Source organism: Engraulis encrasicolus, chromosome 8, assembly GCF_034702125.1.
Source record: "Engraulis encrasicolus isolate BLACKSEA-1 chromosome 8, IST_EnEncr_1.0, whole genome shotgun sequence".
NCBI classification, from domain to species: Eukaryota; Metazoa; Chordata; class Actinopteri; order Clupeiformes; family Engraulidae; genus Engraulis; species Engraulis encrasicolus.
In genome coordinates this window covers 21,351,444-21,369,957 of record NC_085864.1, presented here as the reverse complement: position 1 = coordinate 21,369,957, position 18,514 = coordinate 21,351,444, and the positions used below count along the sequence as shown (strand labels likewise).

At 41.5% G+C, this 18,514-nt stretch overlaps 1 protein-coding gene across 4 annotated transcripts in view; it reads right to left on the bottom strand.

Annotated features, from left to right (window-relative positions):
* LOC134454258 (E3 ubiquitin-protein ligase rnf213-alpha-like) overlaps positions 1 to 18,514 on the bottom strand; it is a 102,661-nt gene that overhangs the window by 72,457 nt on the left and 11,690 nt on the right. For 3 of the 4 annotated variants that reach the window (XM_063205153.1, XM_063205154.1, XM_063205156.1), the window contains exons 3-7: positions 16,908 to 16,960; positions 9,852 to 9,993; positions 6,248 to 6,377; positions 1,534 to 1,716; positions 1,208 to 1,338 (exon numbers count right to left, since the gene is read on the bottom strand). In XM_063205153.1, the coding sequence (XP_063061223.1) occupies positions 1,208 to 1,338; positions 1,534 to 1,716; positions 6,248 to 6,377; positions 9,852 to 9,993; positions 16,908 to 16,960 (639 nt within the window). Of the gene's footprint in view, positions 1 to 1,207; positions 1,339 to 1,533; positions 1,717 to 6,247; positions 6,378 to 9,851; positions 9,994 to 15,773; positions 16,844 to 16,907; positions 16,961 to 18,514 lie in introns of those variants that run through there. The other variant, XM_063205157.1, reaches the window with a different exon arrangement.

The window sequence follows — 18,514 nt, the reverse complement described above, 5'->3', positions numbered from 1 at the left end:
TTCATAATGGCATCAACAGCTATGGCCACATTCAGTTCAAGTTTGTTTTTGAATTTCTTGCTTGCCTAGTATTATTCTGCATTATGTTTTCAGATTCATACAGTTCAATATTACAAAATGTAGACCAAAGAGACATTTTTGACTTGATCAGCCTTCAAATCAATGCACAAAAATTAATTCTTCCAAATACCACCAGAGATGTCTCAAGTACCACCAGTGGTACGTGTACCACAGTTTGCGCACCACTGCTTTATGCTATTTGCCAGTGGCAGTCTTGGTACTCTGATATGCATGCCATTTTTGCCTAGTCTCTTTCTTAGGGTGAGTCACAAGCCATTGAGGATAATGGCTTACCGTGGCTCACAGAAGTCCCAAACATTTAGAATGTGTTTTGTAACCTTTTCTAGACGGGCACGTCAATTACATTTACTCTAATCTGCTCCAGATTTTTGATGGATCGCGGCATGCTACACCTCTGCAAACAGGATCTTAACGATTTCACGAGTTGAAATATCTGGCAGTAATTAGGCCTGGGTGGCTGTGAAATGTAATTGACAATGACAATTTTTTTTAACAATCATTTTTCACACAGGATTATGAAGGTTTGGATTTTTCTCTTAAATAAAATCATAACATAAAAACTACATTTTATGTTTACTTGGGTTATCTTGTATCTGTAGTATGTCGATTTGTTTTATGATCTATGTGGCAATGCAAAGGTGCTAAAAAAGTAAGAAATTAGTAAGGGAGAAATGCCTTTACACAACACTGTAATTGTGCCATTTATGAAATTAATTTTAGAACTTTTATGGAAAACGGGAGAACATGAATGTTTATCAAAAACGTATTAATAATTTTTCATTGTTTTGATAAAGTAGTCTGGGTGACTACTAAGGGGTTTTGTTTTGTTCTGTTGGTGTGCAAAATAGCTTGATTGAAAACACTTAGATTAATACAATGCTGACAGAGTGTATTCACAGTACAGTAGCTAGCAATAGAGTAGAGCCCACCAAACAGTATCTACTGGCACTGCTGAAATATAGAAATGCTTGCCATGTGTATCAAACTATGGAAACACATTGAGCTACAACAATTATTATTACCATTATTATTATTATTATTATTATTATTATTATTATTATTATTATTATTATTATGTAGATCTCACTAATGCCTTCACATTGAACAATCCATTAAGAGTGGTTACCAGTAACATTGGTTAGAGTTGACCACAGACAGTGCAGCCTTTCTTTCAATACCCAACCAAATGGGAATCGACAGGTTCTTGATGCATCCTGTAATGCTGTGGTAGACACAACATACACTTTTCCTGAAGATCTATAGTCAGAGATAAAAAAAAGAATACTGAATATAGTGAATATGAAAACAACAACTGTACAGTCTGCTATATCTAGCAACATCACAAGACAAAATATCTGATTTCATACATAAAATCACCTCGACCTACATTTTAAAGAAATGTGAAAACACAAACATGCAAGACAGAGACAACATAAACTACATCCAACTAACTTTGCAGGTGGGATTTTCAGCAAGGTCTTCTGGTCTTCTTGAAATATCTCAAGCCACAGCTTTCCCATGTCAGGGCACTGGTCAGTAATGAGGTTGTCAAGATTGTTGTCCCCATCAATTACAGAAAGAACTTGGGCCAGCGCAGATGCCACTGTGTCTTCCAGGTGTACCCACAACATGTGTCTAAGAAGTGCCAAAAAATACAGTGTTAGAGTAAACCAGTGATACGTAGTACTGTATGTTCTCAAAATTAGGTGCTAAAACGTTAGGACATGTATATGTCCCAGGTTATCTGAAGCATATTGAGAAAGACTCTCTCTCTATAGGGGTGTCCTCATCGCGTGAAACATCCACCGAAGTACCGATACAGCTGATGGCCTTCGGACTTAATGGGAGCACCAGAGTAAGCAGGGTCTTTCCCCATACCCGGGCTCCGTATGTAGGATTCAGCCCTGAATAGACCAAACCCATAACGCCCACAACTCTGAGTGTGGGTGGAAGAGTTCACCATGAGCCTGGGAGAGGAGGTCCCTTCTGATGTGTAACTCCCAGGGCTCGTCTGAAAGCAAGCTAGTGATTTCTGAAAACTATGGTCGGCCGGTCCCATATTATGCTCACCATCTCCGGGTGGAGTCTCCATTCCACCGAGTGGGGGCTATCTCTAGAGAGCATACCTGCTCCCACATTGAGAACGCCCGAGTGGGAACGCCGTTCTGACCAGAGCAGTAACCGCCTCGTCAGGCTGTCTGGAGCGTAAACCGCCTTGGCTATTTAATGTAGGTTACCACTGCCTTGTTGTCCGTCTGGACAAGTATGGCAAGTGGTGATCTTGTAAGAAAGGCAGGAAGTGCCTCAGCGCAAGGAACACCATCAGAAGTTCCAGGTAGTTAATGTGGGCGGAGGCGAGCTGGGGAGACCAGACACCGCTGACGCCACAACCGTCGAACACCGCTACTCAACCTTTAACGGTAGGGACACATAGGAGGCGAAGCGAAATCCAACAGTCATCAGGTTGTCGCGGCGAATCAAATGCAATGGAACAGTTATGTTGTTGATTTGATTGGGCTGCGGCAGGCGAATTCGCTCCTCATTTGCATAACATTCAATGTTCTTGAATAATTTCGCTTCGCTCCTGTTCGCCTCTCTCATATGAATGAATGGCAAAGTTCGCATCGATTGGCCAAATTCGTGCGTATGTGTCCCTACCGTAAGGGAGGCGTCAGTTCGGAGAATTTTGCAAGAGGATGTCGTCCCCAGGGAGAAACCTCTGTCGAAAATGTTAGGCTGTTTCCACAGTAGGAGGGATTTTAGACAGCAGTTGAACACCACCACTAGTCGTGATCTGTGTCAGGTGGGCCTCAAGTGCAACTCCAAGGTTCTGGCTAGGATAAAATCTTAGTGTAGCGGTATGATCAAGGGAGTAACCAAGATGGGTGGTCAGTGCAGAGTTTTTGAGAATTTAAGGTGAAAATAGTCAATTCTAGGGATAGCCAAAGGGTAAAATTATCAGTGTTGGGTTGCAGTAATGTAACTACTTTTTCCTGATAAAAACAGTGTAGGTCTAATGAGATACTACTGAAAAGTTTGCAAATTTTTGCGATTGGACAAATAATTATGACCCTCTCTCTCGGGCCCATAAGCACAAATAGAGATCTATTTGGAGGAAGAGAGGTGAGTCGCGGAGTCCCTCCTTCTCACAATTTCACAGGTTTTGAAGACATTGATGAACCGTTTGTGCATGTATTAATATCAATGCCCGAGTGCTCCTACTCCGAGACAAGTACAGTTTGAAACATTTTCCGAGCTTGCCTTATTGTACAGCTTGCACGTTCTAAAACCACCTAATTATAATAAATAAGCTAATTGGTGCCTGGTGCATTTCGCAGGCAATAGCCACACAAGACAGATGCTCATTGCTTTTTGTTACATCATATTAAATGCAGGGTTTTTGTAATTACACAGGTTAGCAACTACGCTTACGAGAAACAAACCCCTGGTCTGAAATAAGAACGCGATGCTACATGTGCCTTTGTTTCTACGCCTCGATGCTGGCACAGAGATGAATAAAAGCCGCCAAAAACCTGCAACAAATGTGTGATGTATGGCAGAAGGGCTACATGCCATTGATCAGGCTTTATTGTAGAAACAAATACAGATGCTGCATGCTGTTACGCTGTATTGAAAATAAGTGTAACGGTCGTAAATAAGTGTCACAGACCAAAATTATAGCATAACGGGCCATAACGCACGTTTGCGCTAGCTAGAACCCTGAACTCCTTAACCCACCTCTGGAACTCTCTCATGTAGAGAAAATGAGCCAGGCACATTTTAAGGTGGACAGTTAAGCCTTAACGAAACTCCGGTGCGCTCACAAAAGCAAAGGATAATGATGACCTGACGCATGCGCAACCCCACTTTTATACTCTCCGGCAAAGGACATTTCGGGTCCTCACAGCTAGCCTATTTCGCCTTCGGTGGTGATTACAAAGGTACTTCGGTGGATGTCTCACGGTGAAGAAAGACACCCCATAGAGAGATGTCGAATGAAAATCGACTGAAAGAGAACTAACAGTGTGCAGTATGCTAAGAGTGGGAGTGAGGTTGCTACTTTCTGCTGAAATGCAGCCATATTGTGCAAAATAGGCCTAGTGGTTCATAAGAAACATTCATTATCTTCCTTATCATTACCCTAAAGATAAAATCCTTGTCAGGACTAGGGTTCTATCCTGGGACCCGTGTTCAAGACCATTTCTCAATTCCTGGGAAATGACATGACGGGAAACCGGGAAATAGTTGACTTAAAAAAACACAACGGTGCCTGTCAATTTGTTGTCATAATGTGGCTCTGTCCCCTGTCATTTTGATTTTCTCTTCATAGAAATTCATCCCTTTTGTCATTGTCCCTCTTTTACTGTTAGTATTATGGACCTAGGGCGTATTAATCACCATTATTTGTCTAAAACCTGCAACCTAAACACTGCGTGCGTGCAGTCACTTTAAACAGGCAGACATTCTCTGTGTCAAAGGCTCCCTTTCTTAGCGTGTGTGTGCTGCATTCTCCTTATCGCTCATACAATGGCAAGACATGTTGGCAGACTTCATTTTGTTTTACTCCCGATTTTCAAGAGATATCGGGCTAGGCTACTCAGTAAAGCACTATCTTTTGAAGGAGGAAACCAACGCACACCAGAGGTTTCGAGGTGCAGGTAGCGGGTAGATCAGTTATTTAGAAGAAGATACCGCACATGCAAACGTTTTCTTAATAAATTGCAGCACGATGGACAAGAGTGTGCGGTATCTTCTTCTAAATTACTCAGTAAAGCACAACATTAACGTTAGTTAGGCAAATGTAACTTTGCCGTGCTGCAAGCACATACCGACGGTGAAACAAGACGCATAGCTTAGAATATTGATCTACTTCCCCAAGCATATGAAAATGTCCATAGCCGCTGTGTTCAATGCCTTTTTACACATTCAAAAGACATCTCCTCGAGTCAACGACGAGGTGCAGTGCACATTTGGCGTAGTAGCCGGTGTAGGAAACGAATTCTAGTTCTCGGCCGCGAGCTAGGCATTCCGTTGCAACTTCGGGTGTCCTTGACATACGTGCGACTGTTTCTGTGTTTGTTCGCTCTGTATAGCTCATAAAAGAAGTGTCAAATAGGAGGGTTAGACTACTTTCGCACAGTGGCTATCTGCTTGTGTTTTAGGACTTAGCTCATGCCCCCCGCTCATTGTTAGAAAAGATTAGGCTATAACTTTCTATAACCATACAGCTGCTTTAAGCTGGGCTTACACTGTGCGACTTTTGCCCCGATTTGGCACTCGCACGACTTTTTGAGAGTCGGGCCAATTTCTTGCTCAATCGCAGGTCAATCGTGAGTCTCGCATCGTGCAGTGTACATGGGGTAACGACAAGCGATTTCGCCTCACGATCGTGCAATCGCAGGGTCGCAAGAAAATCAAAACAGTTTGAAATTCTGGTCGTGGCTCGTGCGTAAATCGCACAGTTAAAGCAGTGCTACGACCCGATTTGACACTTCACATGCACAAATTAATAGGGCCGTGCGATTCGCCGTTGAGCGCGACTTCATCTCCACCTCAGGTGCGCATGTTCCCTCCTCTGCAGACCGGGGAAACATGCCTCTCGCGTCGTACGGTGGAAGCATTTCGCTCGCATCCCACTGTCGGCTCGTGTAGTGTGAGGACGTGAGTCGTGGGCTGAGAACTTTTAAACAGTGAAATTCCATCGTGCAGTGTGAGCAGAAGCTTAAGACCCACGAGTGAAAATATCGCACAGTGTATGCCCGGCTTTAGGGAGGGAAATAAACCTTCATTCGACATAGACTACCACGACAGGTTACCTTTTGGCTCGCAGTTGGGTGTTAATTCTGTGGAATTATGTGCGTAATATCAGCTCTATCCATCAAATGCAGCGCAATCCCGTAACTTTCATGGGAGGTTCAAACGGACATTACTCGACGAAATTGCAATTCTGAGTGCCAACAGCTGAAGTACAACACATATACCACGTATAGGAGGGGGTTACCACCCAGATTTGTTATTATATGCAATCTGAAGGACAAATTCCAATACTGCATTTCTGCAACTTGGATTCCCGGGAAATGGCTCGTCTTTTCCCGGGATTTGATTCACGTCCTTTTCGGGAAAAATATTAAACCTTAGTCAGGATGCCTAAGATAGCAAGACTTACCTGAAGGATCCTCCCTCAGCAACAAAGTGTTCTGAAAAGGCCTGGACGATGACCCAGTTATCACGATTTATCTGTACTGAGAGGAGACTGATGATCCTGTCTTGTAATATTCTGATAAAGTGTTCTGACACTGCAGAAACATAGCATAACAAACAACTTAATAAACAAATAAAGATGTCAAACATGATATTTTGCCATTTTACACTTAAAGTCAGGGAAGGGCAACTTTCAAGATTAGTACGGACACATTTTTAATGGCCACCATCGGATTGCCACATGACCAGGGATCTGACTGCAATACGCAGAGTTCGGGGTGCAGTTGGGTGCTCACTGACTGTCATTATTGTTTGGAATGAAAAAGAGTGTTCTCTATTGGTCAACAGTATAATTACAATTAATTAATTCAGTGGTGGTTTANAAAAATAAATAAAAAAAATCTGTCAAGTCATGTTTCATCTACGCACTAGGCAGTCCCTCCAGTTTTTCGCGATTCAGCGATCGCGTGGATTCATGCAAATTCAATGATATGCCGCATAATTTCACGATGCCACGTAATTCCTGTAAAGCCGCATATTTCCCGCAAAATTTCCTCTTTTTCCCCTTCAACATTCTGTGGAGTTTATAGGCAGCTACATCTTGCCAGCCTATGTTTTTAAAAAAATCTCTAACTTAAAGCGATTCCCAAGTTGTCTCCACCCATCGCACAACGTGAACGTTGAAACGTGTGGTTGCTTTAATGCAGCCTACATTTTAACAGTTTAAATACCTCCAGTCCAAGCAGCACAATCGAAACTATTGGCTATCTAGCTTACAAGTTTGGCTGGTATCCAATAAGACGAGTCAAGTGACAGTATGGTCTTGCGAAGAGTGCAGAGAATTACGTCGCGCGTGTGTGTGTGTGAGCGAGAGAGGGAGAGAGAGGGAGCGATTCCAAACTTGTCTCCATCCATCGCACAACGTGAAAGTTAACGTGTAGGCCTATGCTTTAATGCAGCCTAAATTGTACCAGTTTTGCCTACTCTACAAGCAGCACAATAGAAACTATTGGCTATCTGGCTTGCGAGTTTTGCTGGTCTATCCAACAAGATCAGTCAAGTGACATAGGTCTTGCGAAGAGTGCAAGCGTCGCTTGTGTGTGTGTGAGCGAGAGAACTAGAGAGAGTAGAGAGAGGCGCGCGCTTCCCAAAAGCACTCTGCAGAAAGGAAAGGGCAAGGCGAGGTCTCCAAATATATGACAAAATGCAGCTTATTTTAGTAAAGTAGACATCAGGGAAGTATTTTGTTTAATAGCAACGCCGGTTCATATTGCTCTGAAAGACACTGAAGTCTATGCCTATAGGCCTATTTTAATGGGTTTACGCGCGCGAGGTCACCTAACTGAATAGTGACGCCCGAGAGGAAAACGATAGCACTTGGGCAAACAGTAAAGTCAGTTTAGCCATGCATACCTGCCTATGATGAACCAGTTTTGTCGTTTGAAAAAACACTCTTCCCGGCGCTAAAGCAAACTGCCATTTCTGACTGACCCAGATGAAATCGCATGCACGGAACTCCACGATTGAGATGACATCGCATAGGCTATATTTCCCACCGCTTATCACAGTAGCCGACAGTGAAACATTGTTCTTATGAAGCTGGCGGGAGACGTGCACATCTTAAGCTAAGCCTGCTTAGACTGATTGTGGTTTTCAGTTACCAAAAAAAACCCAGAAAGGGGTGCAAAATCTTTGCAAAAAATGAGAAAATCCCGCAAAATCTTTGCAAAAAATGAGAAAATGCCGCCACAAAATCAGACATTTTGACCGCAAAAATCACAAAATCCCAGTGCAAAATCCTGGAGGGACTGACTAAGGAGCCAGGAGTAAGGAGCCAGGCCGCATGTGGCCCCCTGGCCTCCATTTGCCCATCTCTGCTTTAAATCCTCTTTTAGATAGTTTGTGATCACAACCTGTCACAAACTACAGAATCTAAAAACAGGGCTTTAAGTGATACTGTCCCATTTTTGGAAATAACCTCATATTCAGTGTTGCCAATTTAGCGACTTTGTCGCTAGATTTAGCGACTTTTGGCCACCTCTGGCGACAAATAAATCATCTAGCGACTTAGCGTCTTTTCAGGCTCAATCTGGCCGAATCTAGCGACTATTTCGGTGGTCTTGTAAGAGACAAATCAGTCTCCCTCCCCACGACACCACACAATGCATTTTCAGTGGCGGGTAGAGACAGACGTGACACATGATGCACTACGGTGTGGCAGCTTTTGTGATACGCACAGGAATTCTCATGCACATGTACATCTGCTTGTATGAGGCTACGGCAAGCGATATGGGACAAAGATATGGCAGGAACTGAATGTCAACATAAACCGAGATTACACAATCTTCGATAAGGTCACCAGATGTTTTGGGACTGTCATTTATGTTAGGCCTATGCCTACACTTTGGAATTAGTTCAGAGTCTTGTTGTTACACAGGTATATTTGATTTGCCTAAACAGTACCCTGTACTTAACTTTACTCGGTCTACCCTACAAGCAGATACAGGGCAGGGGGCATGAGAATCTGGCAGTGTTGCCAGATTGGGCTGTTTCCCGCCCAATTGGGCTGCTTAGGATGGTCGTGTGCGGGTAAAAATGGCATTTAGCAGAAAAACCCGCCCAATTTTAGCCATAGAAATCAATAGAATTGGGCGGGATTTTGAGCTTCTAGGCTGGTTTTGAGCATTTTTTGGGCTGGAAATCATCAGCCTCATCTGGCAACCCTGGAAACTGGTGCGTATCACGAAAGCTACCACAACGGCTCCTTGGGATATGCATATGACAAATTTAAATGAGCACTAGCAGGCTGGCCGCACCGACCGCAGTGAATCTCGGGCACATGGCGACAAAAAACTCATCTAGCACCTTTAGCGACTTTTTGGTGCATCTGGCGACTTTTTAAAACTTGCATTTTCTGTGACAAATTCATAGTTTTTCCACATAATTCTGACTCTGCGCTGCCGTCAGAAGTGTTTCCCACGGTTAAGCAGGGCTGCAGATTAGCTCTGATCTCCAAAAAGTAGCTAGCACCGCCTATTTGTACTGTGAACGAAGGCTTGTGGGCACATTTTCTGTAGATCAGAGCGCCGTGCGTGACATTGTGACGTTGTACGTAACGTCATGACTTCTAGCGACTTTTCAGCAAGCCCATAGCGACTTTGGCTGATTTTCTTTTGGCAACACTGCTCATATTACACCTCCCCTTGAGTTAAATTAGTGAGTTTTACCTTTCTCCTGTAGCCTACATTCAACCGTTCTCTGAGTATGGCAGTGCAAAATTTACCTCCATGCTAGCAGTTAACATTAAATTAACATGAGACCAGCTAGCCACCAGCTGGTCTTATAGGACTCAATGTTAACTGCTAGCTTGGAGGTAAAATTTGTTCTGCCGTACTCAGAGAACGGCAGGAAGTACAGGAGAAAGGTAAAACTCAATAATTAAACTCAAGGGGAGGTGTAATGAGTTTATTTTAAAAAATGGGACAGTATCACTTTAACGTTTAAAATAGTGAACTATCCTTTTCACAACAGTTTACAGGGTCATGGAAGAATGCTGCCAAATAACTTACCTTCATATTTGTAGTCAAGTAAGCCATGCAGAATTTCTATGCGTTTTGTTGCCCTTTGCATGTTATCTGGTTTGTCTTGCAGTTGTAAAATCCCCTTTTGCAAGGATTTCCTGATCAGAAGCAAGGTGTCTACAAGAGTGACCTATAACAAATATTAAGGCATAGTCTTACTTCATATTGTGTTGGGTTTGCCTCTGGTTTCCAGTTACATCATCAGGCACAGGGATTAAAAGTGATGTGCATGAACACACATTCCATTTTGACTAATTGGTGTTGTGGTAGAGAGCTTGGTGAAGCCCAGCATGTCATCAGTCTCTTCTATTCTATGTGATACTCTGCCTTAAGATCTCACCCCACGAAGTTCAACTGCTCTGCACTATTACAGTTGTTTCAATCTACCGAAATGTGTCCAAAATTACAAACTAAAGTGGTATCTCAGTAAAAGATGAGACATCTTACAAACGCCAGAAAGCAGCCCAATTCCTTAGAGCTCAACTCCTTTGACTTTTTTATAAATTGGTTCTGTCGTGTTGGTTGCTACAGACTAGAGCTGGGCGGTATACCGTTAAAAAAACGTGATCTCGGTTTACACTACACAAGGTTCTCTTTTTGATGAGAGACGGTTTTGTTGTTGTTGTTTATAGCCTACTATGTTATGTGCGTGAGCTTCATACTCCGTGTCACACTTCCAAAGATTCTAATTCATAAGTCTCTGACACTTCATTTCAACTCTGCTAAGTCCACCGTTGTTGCTGTTCGACTAGGGAATGTCACCACAATGTAAGATGTTGATTGAACTAATAAAATAATTGGTTAATCACGCTAGAGGCTAGTGAGAGTGAAACATGATGAACACACATGGCATGGATGAATCATGACAAACATTTCAATTAATTTAGCCTACCTTTGATCTCACAAAGTTAAATAAAAGGCAATTCTATGTGGTGCTATGTTAACAGGCTACAACAGTTATCTGATTCTTAACTGTATTTAATTACCATCCCAACTGTGTGTGCAGCACTGCTGTTAAGACTGCTTATAAGCTAAAGTAGCCTAGCTTTCAAATGCAATGGGCAGGAGATTCATTGCTACATTGCTATATTTGTTTGAAATGATTTGGGGGCAAAATAGGAGCGAAACACATCGCAATATGACACAAACTACCGGACAAAATACCTTCTACGTTGGATTTGGACTTTAATTCAAAGACAATATGCACACAATGTCAAGTAAATCTGTTTGTTTTCCGTGTCTGTCTTCAGTCTGTTTCGTTTCTGTCCCACTGTTGTTTACTCGCTAGTCCAGCGGCAGCGCAACACGCCGGATGTGTTGCCAGGTGTAGAACGACAAATAAGCAATTAGTGTTGCCAGGTGTAGAACGAAATAAGCTGTTTTGGGCTGTCTTGAAAAAAGCCCAAAACAGCTGCTTATAATCATTTAACCCTTCTTCCTTGAAAAATCTATGGCACCCTGGTCAAGATTTTAGGCTATTTTATGAAATGCTGCATTTTCTCTAATTTGAGACTTTGTTGGATAGGGAAATATAAACTATAAATTATAGAAAATATGATTGAAATGAAAAAATGATAAAGTATAAATGGAGGTTAATTTAAATTCATGATTTTATCTCATTTTAACATTTAATTTCAGTCTTTTCCTCAGAAAGATTAAGATTTGGGGGGAAATCGTCGCATAGGCCTATCAAAAAACCGTGCAGAAAACCGTGATGCTAATTTTTTCCAAAACCGCCCAGCCCTACTACAGACTTCTGTAACAACAAGCAAATGGAAAAGGGTTAGAAAGCTAGGAATTCACATGCCTGGATACTGGAAATGCTGTAAAGCTGCTAATATAAGCCCACAAAGAACCATCTTAAAACAAAACAGGATTTTCTGCTTCTTTATCACATTGATGGCAGCTGATTACCTCTATAGCCCACCTCCCCTTAAATAGGGCCTTCAGGACTCATTCTCATTTCCTTCAATACGACTGCTTGCTTGTCTTTTGGCCCACACAGTGTTGCCAGATGTGTCTGACCAAATCCCGCCCAAAAGGTTCTCAAAAACCGCCAAAATGCGCTAAATTCCGCCCAAATTCAACAAATTACATTGACTTCTATGGGCCCAAAACGGCTTAAAAAACCGCCAAATGGCCATTTTTTTCCCGTTTTTGCCCGCCGACGCTCATCCCAAGTAGCCCAATTGGGCGGGCACCCGCCCAATCTGGCAACACTGGCTCCACAGTCTCGCAGAGATATATTCACCAAAGTAGCTTGAGAGACGCCATCGTGAGAATTTTTTACACCGCTTACTTTCTTGATCACTAGCATTGACAATTAAGCTCAGTGGGACTGCATTAGGCTGATTTTTACGCCAAAAATCATCAAAAGACTAAAGATAAAGACTAAAGATCTCTATAAACACCCCTAGGCAGTGTCATCAGAGAGCATAAAATTGATTTCCACAGATACGCTGATGACACCCAACTATATATCGCCATTGAGCCAAACCAATCCACCACCATCTCAGCTGTATCCTTCTGTCTCTCTGCCATCACTAAGTGGATGAACAGTAACTTCTTAAAGTTAAATTAGGAAAAAACATAAGTCGTACTAATTACCCCGCCCCCACCCCCCGGATAAACACAGAATGCTTTACCATTGCCTTGGTGATCTAAAAAAGCATACCAAAGACACTGCTACCAGCCTCTGCATGATCTTTGACCCAGACCTGAGTCTCTGCCCCCACATCAACAACATTATCAAATCTGCCTACTTCCATCTTAGAAATATTACCAAGGTGTGCGATTGCGTCTCCAAACAAGATGCTGAAAAACTAGTGCATGCATTTGTTACCAGCCGAGTCGATTACTGTAATGCGCTTCCAAAAACAAGTCTTGATAAGCTCCGACGCATTCAGAACAGTGCAGCACGACTGCTCACAAACACCAGGAAGAGAGAGCACATTACCCCTCTATTGGCAGCCTTACATTGACTGCCTATACCCTACAGAATCGATTTTACAGTTATTTTAACAGTGTTCAAGGACCTAAATGGTCTCTCTCCTCCATACATCTCTGACATGCTATCTTTTTATACCCCTACCCGTCCCCTCAGATCAACTGATTCCAAGCTCCTGAAAATTCCATCCCCACCACCAAAAAAAATTGGTGAAGGATTTGAGTTCTACGCTCCCATAAAATGGAATTCCCTCACCCTTCATATTAGAACAGTCCCCTCTGTGGACACTTTTAAGAAACTGCTCAAAACACATATTTTTTCACTTGCATTCTGTTAGCTGCCTTCTTCCCTTTCTCTACTTCCTATTCATTGTGCCTTGCTCACTGTTGCAAATTCAATGTGTGTACAATTTGTTCCTTATTTCTGCATTGCTTTTCAGATATCTATCTTAAGTTTTAACTACTACGATTTTGACTATTTCAATTACTTTTTAACCATATTGCTTGTGTAATACTGTGTAATACTCTTTTTCTATGTTATTTTTTATTTTTCCTAATTTTTATTGTTAGAGCACTTTGAGCTCCATGTTATGCATGAAAAAGTGCTTTATAAATATAATAATAATAATAATAATAATAATAATAATAATAATAATAATAATAATAATAAACACTCTCCTCAACCTTGTGGATAGCCTTTCCAAATCAGTTGGAGCTGAAATAGCTGCATGAGGTGGACCGATATCATATTGAACCCTATAGGTTAGGAATGGGATGGTAGTGTGAAAGTGTGTCCATTTTAGCTATGAGACGTCTACTTTAGGAAAATATACTCTCTGCTTTAGGCTACTGTTTGCGGCATTACGGTATACTGTATACCATTTAACCCTCTAGCTACCAGAATTTTTTTTGAATAGGCCGGAATCCTACCAGGAATTCTAAGGAAAAATTGACATTTTGGTCATATTTTAAATAATGTCAAATAACTTGAAAAGAAATGAAAAGTGTCAATTACAAGTTACTTTCATTTTAAAGTAGAGAAAAACACACTTTAACATGGTATATCATTTATGGATAATTAATTGTTCAGTATTCCCATAGAGTGCCTTTGATGTGGATTAAATGATAAAAATGTGATAAAATCCGATATTATCTAGGCCAGTGTTTCTCAAACTGTGGTCCGGGGACCACTAGTGGTCCGCGACAGAGCTCAGGTGGTCCGCGAGTGGATTTCTACTTTTGCAAGACAAGCTAGCATGCTCTATTTGTAACATTATTACAAAGCTAAACATAGCTGAAGTCTTATTTTCACCACAATAAGACAGGCTTGTAATGTGAAAAAAGTAAGTGGTCTGTATCCAAATTAGCAGTGTCAAATTAGCACATGTCAACTGTCAATTCATTTGACAGGTGGTCCTTGAAGATATTTGAGGGGACAAAGTGGTCCTCGGTCTGAAAAAGTTTGAGAATCACTGATCTATATATTTAGGCCTATCTATCTATCTATCGATCTCTCTATCCATCTATCTATCTATCTTACCGTCTATCCATCCATCCATCCAGGGTCAAAGTTGAACAATGATCATGTGACGACAACAAATGTCGTTCACCCAAAAGTCCTGTTTTCAAGCGGTTTCAAGCGGTATAACTGTAATGGACTACACTAGCTAATAATGTTTGAACTAAACCATGCCAAAGACGTGTACGGATAACCGGAGAAGTGTCCGCGATAGCAGACAGGACATGAATGGAGCTCTAGGAAGTTTCCCCTCCCAATTTGGCACAGGTAAGACGCGCCAGGCATCACCGACTTTGACCGGAATTGAAGTGCTACAAACACCACGTTGGTAGGCTATTATTGGAAGTTAGCATTCAACTCAACGTCTTCGCGCACATTTTTATGAAGGACAACGTGGAGTAGTAACAGTCCTTGACTGCTTTGCCAAAGCTGACACGCAAAATGAGTAACCAATTGTTCCATGCTGCGCTTCCTTCACGATGCGCTGTTACGCAGAGCTGTCGCTGTAAGTTGTTCCAGGAAATAAGATAGTTGGATACCAACATATGGTTTGACTCTGAAAACACACCGAAGACAGTTTACATGTTTAATATGTAGCGTGTAGACATCGGCTGGACAGTTGTGTTTGCTATTTAGGACCATGGCAGAACTCATCACAGTTGAACACCATCTCATAAGCTTAATAAAACAACATGATCTAAAAATAGCCTAAATAGTCATACACATGTGCTGTTGACCATGAAAATAGATCGAAGAGGGTTGGAAGTTTTCATATTTAGTGTATATTGGTTGTAGAAACAGAATGGTTGTGTTTGTAGCCATCCAATCTCGGACGGCCGTCATTTGAATTGATGGCAGATTGCCAAATCGCATAAAGCGGCGCATCTCGTAATACAATCTAAAATACTGAAAAATAATATAATATAAACATATAGTTTTTATACTGAAAGTATATCGAGGAGGGTCTGTAATATTGAGCTTAAAGTGGAAATGAAGCAGTGACCTAATATAGGGGTCTATAACACCAGTAAGATAAGCCAGCAAATATATATATATTTTTGAAGTCTGAAATTTAAGCCGTTAATAAAAAAATAAAGCACAAACACGTAACGTTTCTGTTAACGTTTCCAGCCAACAGCGGGTGACGTCACGCGAATGGTAGTCTCCTATTCTAATGCTGTTATGATAGTAGTGAATTAAACATTTGGGACTTGCGTGGCTGATTATGAGCTTATTTGCTTAACCCAAATGAAGCAAGAATACGTGTTTGGGTGGGACAGAACAAATATGAGGCATGAAGGCAGACAAGACATCCCATCACATGAACCACAGGTAAACAAGCAGCTTTTTTTTTTTTGCTAAGGTGACAAGTCGCTAACACATTTTGGTATTGAGCCAACATGATCACTATTCATGCGATGTCGTGCAATGTTGCAGTTCCCTACCTTCATCTTCCGATGATTTCGCCAACATTTTCCAAGCACCTGAATTAGGCTACTTTGACATCTCCGTGCCCACGTTGGTGTTATCCAGTCAACAATAATCCAAGGCAACAACGCTATTCCAGCCAGTTTGAGGATGCATCCGCGACTTCAATAACATAATAATTTACTACAATAGATGCAGCTACTTTAAGCATGCCATAACTTAATGTAGGCCATGATAGTTTAACGTGTCATTTCCCGTGGCATCAACTTCAAATCCCCAAAGCTCCTCCAACTCCGAGAGCGAGACGAGAGAGGGGATGGGATAGCCACACACACAGGCTGCGTCCCTTCCCTTCACAAAGCTTTCCAAACTTCCGCCAATTTTGCAAGTTATTTTCTATTACTGAATTGAACCACATAGCCAACTTAAAGACATGGGCTTTCAGATTAGCGTCCAACAATGCAGGAAAAAGACGTTATTGGTGACGGTCTGTCACTACAAACCTATGAGATCGAGCAGCCCCAGTCCTGACTCCTGTCCTATGGTGGATGCAATGGGTGGATGGCTGCAGCTATCCCACCATGCTCGTAGCAAAGGCTTTTTGACACAAAGTGATAATGACACTTGACATTTCTCTTTCATCTGATAGTAGGTATATAACATAGAAAACCCAGGGACAATGTAAAATGAACCCCTCGTCCTTCTTCAATTTTACTGCCACGATAAGAGTCAGTTAGCGCTGTAGTTAGCACACGCTAACGTTAAGTGAATGGAAGGCTACATTAGCCACCAAGTTCTACCATTCGCGTTACGTAGGCGGCGAACATGGCTGCGCCCTTGTGGCGAAACTCGGTAATAACATGTCATTTTTCAGCAAAACTACTTAAAAGTGCAGTTCAATGAACATCCATTCGTTTATGAAAATAAATAAGCCGCCAAAAAATGATAATAGTTGTCAGTGCTTCATTTCCACTTTAAGTGCTTGAAAGCTGGAAAAACTGCATGATGACGGCCGTTCAGCTGTATTTTCATATGAAAATATTCCGGCCGGCCGCGGCCGTTCTGGTACAGATCCAGCCGGACGTTCACGGCCGTTATGGTAGCTAGAGGGTTAATACACCATATAATTTTATCTGAAAGTAGTATCAAACCTGTTCCTTTTCTGAGTGGCTTAGAGATCCGTCCCGTTTCAGGTCTTTGTCCTCTGGAAATGATGAAGAAAATGAAAAAGAATTACAAAGTAAGTATGTTGCTGGACACAAGATGGATTAATGGCCAGTAAGTCAATGGAAGGAATAATACAAACCCACTTGTAAAACGTTGGGACACATTTTGTGAATAAAAATAAAATGCTGTCATTTTCAAAACATTCAATACATTAAGAAGATGGAGCATTGTACAAAGACAATATATCAGTTGTTTAAGCCAAATTTACCAAAATTATTGTTTTCAGGAAACTATGTGCTCATTTAAAATGTCACATGTCACACATGCAAAAATCTAAAAGAAGTTGGGACAGGGGCAATAAAATGCTGTTAAGTTTGGGTAAAATTAAAAACGAGATCAAAGCCGCAAACGATGTCGACAGGCACCTACGGCTCCATGCCAACAAATAAAGGATGTGTTCATTTTGATTATATGCTTCAATTCGTTAAGTTTCTTTGATCACAATCAAAGCATGTTGGTTTCATGTGCCAACAACGGGTTGTTCTCATCAACAATCTTTGGATGTATCGTTCATCGGGGTCAGGCTAAATTACACATCCAATATCACATGTAATAATCATTTAAATGTAAATTAGTGATAAATAATAGGTTTTCACCACTCTCCTGTACTTTCAACCGTTCTCTGGGTATGGTAGTGCAAACTTTATCTCCAAGCTAGCAGTTAACATTGAGTCCTATGAGACCAGCTTGGAGGTAAAATTTGCACTGCCGTACCCAGAGAATGGTTGAAAGTATGTGAGAACGGTAAAACCCTATTATTTAACTCAAGGGGAGGTGTAAAATAAGCCTATTTCCAAACAGTATCACTTTAAGGCTGGTTAATCAGGCTAATAGATACATACATTCATCAAACTGTCATTTTTTGAAATCTTATTACATAGCAAAATTCCCTACTCAAGTCATACTCTGCAATGTCTTGAGGTCATGTATGGTTACTGGTGTATGTTTTAGGACAAATCTTTTAAATTCCAAATTTTTATCAGTTCATTCAACCACCACTGATGGCGCTATACCAGGTTGCCATGTCAGTCATCTAGAAATGTTTCTATTCATTAAATACAAACACATGTGAGGTGTACAGGTTGGGAAATGCTGTTAAACAAATTTGTGGCACATTTCCATTTTTTTTTAACTTAGAAACCTAAATTCCTCAAGCCGCCATCTTGTTATCTTACACATATCTAAAAATCCCTTTTCAATAGAGCTCCGAAGTCACCGGGAAACATGTAGCAGACTGTAGTATTTCTTGTTAGCATTTAAGGACTTTCCGGTTCCCAGCGACGACCGTGTGTGCAAACACGTGATTAGCGAACCCCCGCAAACTGATGAGGGTATTACAAATAGGCTGTAGGGATGACATGATTGATCATTTTTGTATCAAATTCTGACATAAATACGATGTTGCCATCACATGCTTAACCTGCAAAACTGGCAGACTACAGGAGGGAGATTTCACGAGCCGTGACCATGGTAACCCACGGCAAAACCACAACCACGGCAAACCGCCACAAACCTTCCTAGTATGAGACTT